The sequence below is a fragment of the Olea europaea genome, unplaced genomic scaffold (assembly GCF_002742605.1).
Source record: "Olea europaea var. sylvestris unplaced genomic scaffold, O_europaea_v1 scaffold3215, whole genome shotgun sequence".
NCBI lineage: Eukaryota > Viridiplantae > Streptophyta > Magnoliopsida > Lamiales > Oleaceae > Olea > Olea europaea.
In genome coordinates this window covers 34,138-41,583 of record NW_019251000.1, presented here as the reverse complement: position 1 = coordinate 41,583, position 7,446 = coordinate 34,138, and the positions used below count along the sequence as shown (strand labels likewise).

The 7,446-nt window shown below is 36.8% G+C and overlaps 2 protein-coding genes across 2 annotated transcripts in view; one reads left to right on the top strand and one right to left on the bottom strand.

Annotated features, from left to right (window-relative positions):
• The window catches only part of LOC111385589 (protein CELLULOSE SYNTHASE INTERACTIVE 3-like), an 11,367-nt gene extending 9,435 nt beyond the window's left edge, over window positions 1-1,932 (top strand). The window contains exons 4-6 of the mRNA XM_023009997.1: window positions 160-614; window positions 951-1,067; window positions 1,340-1,932. Coding sequence (XP_022865765.1) covers window positions 160-614; window positions 951-1,067; window positions 1,340-1,498 — 731 coding nt within the window. The 3' untranslated portion in view covers window positions 1,499-1,932. The remainder of the gene's footprint in view (window positions 1-159; window positions 615-950; window positions 1,068-1,339) is intronic.
• Window positions 1,933-2,242: 310 nt separating this feature from the next.
• On the bottom strand, window positions 2,243-6,646 carry LOC111385590 (replication factor C subunit 3). The gene is made up of 9 exons (XM_023009999.1): window positions 6,326-6,646; window positions 5,402-5,618; window positions 4,474-4,553; window positions 4,226-4,385; window positions 4,065-4,146; window positions 3,549-3,678; window positions 3,378-3,441; window positions 3,236-3,304; window positions 2,243-2,612 (listed from the first exon to the last, which is right to left on the bottom strand). Exons 1-9 carry the CDS (start codon window positions 6,516-6,518, stop codon window positions 2,513-2,515), a joined length of 1,095 nt encoding a protein of 364 aa, XP_022865767.1. The 5' UTR covers window positions 6,519-6,646; the 3' UTR covers window positions 2,243-2,512.
• Window positions 6,647-7,446: the final 800 nt, after the last annotated feature.

Below are 7,446 nucleotides of genomic sequence, written 5' to 3'. Positions count from 1 at the left end.
CAGAAATCTCATCAAAAGGGAGCCCAAACAAGGGCTTAAATAGTTGTAGATTGCTTACCTCATAGACAGACGACTCCTTTCCTTCTCATTTAATAGTGAATTTAAAAATCATATCTTGAAGAATTTCTTGTAACTATTTCAACACGTATCTATATGCAGCTGCTCTAGAGAAAGAATTGTGGTCCACTGCCACTTTCAATGAAGAGGTCTTGAGGACGATACATGTTATCTTTGCCAATTTTCATAAGCTTCATGTTTCTGAAGCTACTACACTGTGCATTCCTCATTTGGTAGCAGCACTTAAGTCCGGCAGTGAGTCTGCTCAGGATTCTGTACTGATTACATTGTGCTTGTTAAAACAGTCATGGTCGTCTATGCCAGTCGATGTGTCCAAATCTCAAGCTATGGTTGCAGCCGAAGCGATTCCCATTCTGCAAATGCTCATGAAAACTTGCCCTCCGAATTTTCATGAAAGAATAGAGAGCCTTTTGAGTTGTTTACCGGGTTGTTTGACGGTCACTATTAAGCGAGCAAACAACTTAAAGCAAGCCGTAGGAGGCACAAATGCTTTTTGTCGATTGAATATTGGCAATGGTCCTGCTCGGCAAACTAAGGTTACGGTTTTCATATTTTTCCTCTATATGTGGCATGTTTAGTTATTTACTTGTGGCTTGTTTGTAGGGTGGATTGTACAGTATGAACAATATCAAAGAAGAAAAAGAAGTTCGAGTTTTGTCTATTGTTCTTTCCAATCCACTCTATTATTGCATACCAAATATGCCCTTCATGTCATAATTTTATAATGTCATTCTCTGTTAACATTAGACGACATCTATAAAGTAACAAATGCAATCATGTACAAAAGCCAGTTGTTGATGATCTTTAATGCAGCTATCGGATGTATGCTCGAAATCCTGATTATCATTTTATATATATTGATTGATTATCAGGTCGTGAACCACAGTACATCTCCGGAATGGAAAGAAGGCTTCACATGGGCCTTTGATGTGCCTCCAAAAGGGCAAAAGTTGCATATATTGTGCAAAAGCAAAAGTACTTTTGGAAAGGTAATTAACTAACACCAATCAATCTGTACGTTACTCCACGATCATTTATTAAGTCTGATTCCACTTTTCCGTGGAAAAGGCAAGTTTCAATTGAAAAGGCAGAATAAGATATTCAGTCAATTTGATACTTTCTGAATTGCTTATCAGTTCATACTCTGAAAGAGCATTGACTATGGTTGATGATAAAATTGTAACATAGTTGAGTGAAAATCTTTGTTCTTTCCCAGTACTGTTTTCATAGTTTTAAGGATGTAATTGCTTGTTGATTTCAGAGTACTCTTGGGAGGGTTACAATTCAAATCGACAAAGTTGTAACTGAAGGAATATACAGCGGTCTTTTCAGCCTTAGCCAAGACGGCAGTAAAGACGGTTCTTCCCGGACACTTGAAATTGAGATAACGTGGTCCAACCGGTCAGATGAAAGTGTGTGAAAGGAAGGCAAGATCAAGTTATTATGGCTAAAGGCACTAAATTGGCACCGGTCGAGCACACCAGCTAGGCGAGGAACAGACAAATGATACATTACAATATGGTATGACACGGGGAGCGAGTTGCTCTCTCTATGTGAATATCTCCAAGAAATGTCCAGTTTTGTAGTTGCCAATAAGCTGTCTTGAGTTGTAAAATGTATAACGATGCCAAGAATCCAACAGGGTTAGTAAAGTTTGGAAGAAAGGTTTCAAATAGAAACTTATTGTACAGGTAAGTCAAAAGTGTGTAGTAGCTAGCAAAATATTTGGAAAAAGTGCCTCTCTTTTAATGGTAAAACGAGGTTGCACTTTGTTCTTGAAGTTATATACGTGGCAGCATTCCTGTTAGTAAAATATAAATGCAAAATGGGCTGCAAATGCAAGTATTCAAATTATGGAGTTTCATTTCTAGGGCTACCGTTTCTTCTACCCGAGTATATTACATGGTAATGAGTGGCGGCCGAATTGCATGATCCATTTTGGCTGACAGAATCATCTACTTTCAGCTCAGATGTGATAGGATTAACATATTCAGCATTGCATCCATTCACCCAATCTCCAGTTCCCGATGAATGGAATGATTGGTTGACTGAATAACACCCCGATGTGCAACTGCAACACAGTCGCATGGCTAGTACAACTACATACAGAATGATTCCCGCAATAAGCATTATGCCTTGTTAAGTGAAAAAAATAGGAGAAATATGTAGTAAAGGGGTTGCAAACATGGTAACTGGATGCTTTCATTTACAACACAAAAGTAACACAAAAAGTGACAATAGAGCAACACCGATCTAATATGACTCCTAAAAAGTTCAATAACCTCTACTCATAAAGGTGAACTCTTTGACTTTTGAATACAGAATTCAGCAATGAAAACCTCATAAACTTTACATTCATAACCCTTCCCAACTGCCAAATTCTTAACTAAATCAATGAACAGATTCTGATGATTCCAGCTCCAATTTGATGTGATTACTTCGCTGCAGCAACCAGCGAAGCTCTTGCTCGCGTAAAAGCAGCAGTTAATGATCCGAGCTGCAACTTATCGTTGCAAGCAAAAGTCAACCTGTATCTGCATAACAAAGGCACCGAGCAATTTAATACCAAGGGAAAATAATAACGCCCATAAAGGAAATATCATGAAATTGAAGTGCGCATGTGATGGTTCATTAGTCTGCATTATACTCAATGGATTAGGATGCTCTCAAATTCTCGGAAATGAAATAGTTGCTTCGTCCCCGATGTATTAGGACAAGGGTTGAAAAAATGCTACTTTACACTTGGCAAAAGGATGGTGCGGTAGTTTATCCTTGACCGACATTAATTTAGTGGAATCTGTAAATCATGCCAGAAGCTAAAATTCAATGGCATATGCTTATTATAATGTAGATCTCAATCCCGTCCTAAGAATTTATTTACTCAGTCCAAAAAGGAAGAGCTTTCAGTTTAGTCCTCGACTTATCAAATGCTTGGTACGTATATGATTGAGATCAGAGGCATATGACAGACCACAAAGACCATCTTATGGGTATGAAAGGTGACTCAAAGCTGACATCAAGTTTTCTCTCAAAAATAGACTACTACATAAACTTATTACCAAGATCAATGATGAAACTACTTTAATTTAAAATTAACAGGTTATCATCGTGTAACCTAGGGAAAATGAGAACTTAAGCGTAGAAAGTGGTTCCATACTCGATATCAGCCAACTCATTAATCAACTGAACCCGAACTTCTGGAGGCATCTTGATCTTGAAAACAAACCTGACATCAATTATAAAGAGATGAGTAAAAGGAAACTGCTGGGATGTGAATGACAAACAATATGAGCTCTTACATGGTTACTTCTCTTACAATGTCCACCAATGCTAATCCTTTCCTAGTCTTGATTTCTGAAATTCCTGAACATTTTTAAGTGCACATTACAATTTGAAGACCAGAAAAAGGGTACAATTAGAAAGATTAAAAAAAAAGGTACAATTAGAAAGAAGGTCGGCATTCAGGATACGTTTACAGGTAGTGGCAAAGGGCTCATTAAGAAGCCAATAAGAAATCTGTTCAATGTCTTTAGGCAAAGGATTTCCAGTGCACAAGTACACAGCTTCTTCCGAGATCTGCTGAGAAGCCATATGTGTTGACTGCATACAACCAGCAATGAATAATAATATTTAAATACTGCAGCTCATAGAAGGCCTAGATTAACACAAGCCAACTGAAACCAAGAGGAAATTAAATCACTGAAAAATGACAAGTAGCCATATGAATCTTTGATTTCCACAACCCCCAGCCCCTTCCCCATGACTAAAAGACAGTTCTCACTGATCACTACAAAGTTATGAAGAGTCAAAACAGCCTTAGCAAGAAGCTTCCAAATGAGTTATATGGGCATGGACGACCAAAAAAAGGAAAGTCTCCCATTTCCCTATATTCCTTCTTATCTGTGTTTATTTTTATTTATTTATTTCAAGAACACAACGTAAACTGAATAACCATACTAATATAACAATGCAACCAAGATACTAACTTGCAAAATATTCAATGCCTTCCTCATGTCACCATTACTAAGCCGTACAACAGCCCTCAAACCATTTTCAGGTACATCAAGCCTGTACAGATGAAATTATGTTAGAGAAATAAGTTGAAATCATCCAAACATCTATGGTCCAACATGAGCAAAGAACTTACCCTTCAGCGCTAATAACATGTTTAAGCCGCTCATTGACGTGGACCCCATCAAGAGGAGCAAATCGAAAACGAGTACATCTTGATTGCAATGCTGGTATAACCTTGTTAACATTGTTACAGATCAAAGCAAATCTAGTATTTTTTGTGTATTTCTCAATCACTGCAAAGCAAATATATTTAACTCGATTGCGTAAGCTAAACCCTTTAAATGAAATTGACTTAAAGTAAAAAAAGCAATGGATTCTTGCCTCGACGAAGAGCAAATTGTGCGTCTTTAGTCATGGCATCTGCCTCATCCAATAGGATCAATTTTACAGCAGACTTTGCACTGCAGAACAGACAACTAGTTAGGTAAATGTTGCAACCAATATTTCAGTGTTGAATCCACTTACCATTACTCATATCAGCTGTAACGAATTCAAGCAACAAATCAAAGTTTTGGGGAAACACAGCAATAGTATTAATATCGTTGGGCAAAAATAAAATGTTCAAAAAACACATCGATATACAAAAACAAAACTATTACTTAATTTACTTCTTAATGTGATAATATCTAGTTTGTAAACTTTGCATTCAGATTAAGCAGATCAGACAGAAGTTTTATATGTGTAATAATAATTAAAACTGTATTTACTTAATCTATTGCCGACCGGAAATTTATTGGGAACAAAGTGTTGTTATTGCCTTTAACTATTGTACATGCCAAAGCTTGTATTTATTATTTGAATCAAACAAACCTATTATCAAATTAACAGTTTGAAAGCATGAAACTCCAGCATGTGGGAAAAAATAGCTAAAACCCTTAAAGTCAAATTATCAATCATCAATCCAGAAGTCAATGTAACTAATATTCACCAGCATCTCAAAGCAACTAAAAACTCCCATGCCCAAATACAAAACCTCCAAGTTCATAATTATATTCCAAATCAAATACCTAATGCTACTAATAAAATTATAGAGTTTCAAAATACTTTTAGAGGAGCCTTTTCTCGCCTATAGAATTTTCAGTGTAACTTTTAGGCGAGGAGTGAAAACAAAAGGTGCCTGCACCAGTCAAGTGTATAATTGTGCTTTACATATATTTGTGTCATATGTAATCTATAAAAACACAAACTACAATATATACACATACATAACGACATGTATAAAACAAAATGCCTGTGTTTCACAACATACCCAAAAGATATGCTCTGAGTGCTTGCAAAGTCCTGAATTTGCTGCCTCACCACTTCGATTCCACGATCGTCCGATGCATTCAGCTCCAGAACCATGTTGTGCATCTGAGCCCCATACAGCTTCCTAGCTAGAGCCAGCACCGTGGAAGTCTTTCCTGTTCCTGGTGGTCCATAGAGCAACAAATGGGGCAATCTGTTCCCGCTTGCCAGTCTATCAACTGTTTAGCAAAAAACCTCAATAAAAATCCAATACACTTGTAGAAACCTAAAAGATCTATTTGCTACTGAGAAAAGAAAGCAATAAGGAAATGGAATACTTAAAATTTGAAGGTGATCAATCATTCCATTGTTTGGTACAAGGGAAAAGGTTATGGAAAGTGACTAAAAAGTGATTCTAAAGTTATCCCGATTGATGCATGAGAGAACTTGGATCCCATGTGAATTAAAATATCATCCAAAAATCAAATTATTTTTGTTTTCTTCTCAATATCCCTGACATGACAAGGCAAACTTTATCCTTCCTTCCTCGTGCCAGACACTCCTAAATTTATATACGCATGACACTTACACATGTACAGAACTTCGATGCTAGCCTAAAGTAACCATGAAGCATTTGATTCAGAAGCTCAAAACATTTGAAGCATATTTTAAACAGTTCAGAATTCGATCTTATTATTTAAAGTTGAAATTTTAATAACTAACCATCATCAGCCGATGAATCATCCAATGAAATGCAATGGGAGACAGTGGGATAAGATACTGGAGCATAAAATACAAGGAAAACGAAATACTTCTAAACGAATCACAATGCTACAGGTTGGTTGGTACCATGATATGCCTACGAAGACTTCGACGCAATGTAAGAAATAAATTAAACAAATTAACAAGAAATGAACAGAAAGAGAGGGGTATGGCGGTAATTTACTAGTCTCGACGATATCACGATGCGCAGCGACGTCGTCCAGGGATTGCGGGCGATACTTTTCGACCCAGGGAGTGGCTTTCATGTCGGGAGGAGCGGTCAAAACGACGACGCTTTTGCCTTTGCTTTGGGTTTTGAGAGAGTCTAGATTGTTGTTCTCGTCATCGATTTCCATTGGAGAAATTGCTTCCGCCATTTTTACGAGGTGCTGGTACTTTTAAACGACTGCGTTGCGCCTTCTTCCTCCCGGTCGTTGGCGCCCCTTTGCCCTTGCTCTGGTTTTGTAGTAGTGGGGATCCCCTTGTTCCTTTACCTCAGGTTCTCTGCAGTTTTGGTTCGAAGCTAAAATCGTCAAATTGGATTTGAGATTCGCTTTTTCAAACACGATTCTAGCTAAAATTGGGAAGATTTGAGAGAATGAAACTGGAGAGAATCAGCAGGTGGTGTTTGGCGCCAAATGTGCTCATGGCCCTTTTTTCTCAAAACTTTATTCTTTTCAAGACTCATTTTCTACTGCATACTCTCCTATAAAATAAATTTAGATGCAAATCTAATTTTTTTTTTAATCACACATTTTCTAACAAAATACTATTTAAAAATACATTTTGACCAAAAAGTAGGATCAAACGAGGGCTTATTTTTGACTTTTGTTTTTTAGTGAATTTATTTAAGCATTGGGAATAATTTATTAACGATTTTAAATTCAAATTTTAATTTAAGTCAAAATTAAAAATTAATTTTAATCATATATTTATGTGATTTACAACTTTTTAACCATACGCACCCGAAAAAACACCTCCCTCCCGACTAGCCTTGCAAGAGCGGGTGTGCGGGAGAATAGAACTGAGCTTCAATGTCCATGAATTTTATCATCAACTTGATCAATTAATTTCAAGATATAAGGCTTGGCTAAGGGAACCTACCGGAGCCGTAGCGAAAGCGAGTCTTCATAAGGCAATTGTCTGATCATAGAAAATAATCTCTTGAAGTGAAACAGTCTATATTCTGTATAGGACTTACGCGAATTTTTATCAAAATCTACTAAAAATTTGATTTTAATTCTTATTAAACAAAGATATTGTATCAAACGCAATGTTAATATTTTACCATAACAAACGTGCCAA

Coding starts and splice junctions, on each gene's coding strand:
- LOC111385590 (XM_023009999.1), bottom strand. CDS start 6,518: ATGGCGGAAGCAATTTCTCCAATGGAAATCGATGACGAGAACAACAAT. Junction 4,386..4,473: donor ACAATTTGCTCTTCGTCGAG/GCAAGAATCCAT, acceptor TTTGCTTTGCAG/TGATTGAGAAATACACAAAA. Junction 3,305..3,377: donor ATTGTAAGAGAAGTAACCAT/GTAAGAGCTCAT, acceptor AATTGATGTCAG/GTTTGTTTTCAAGATCAAGA.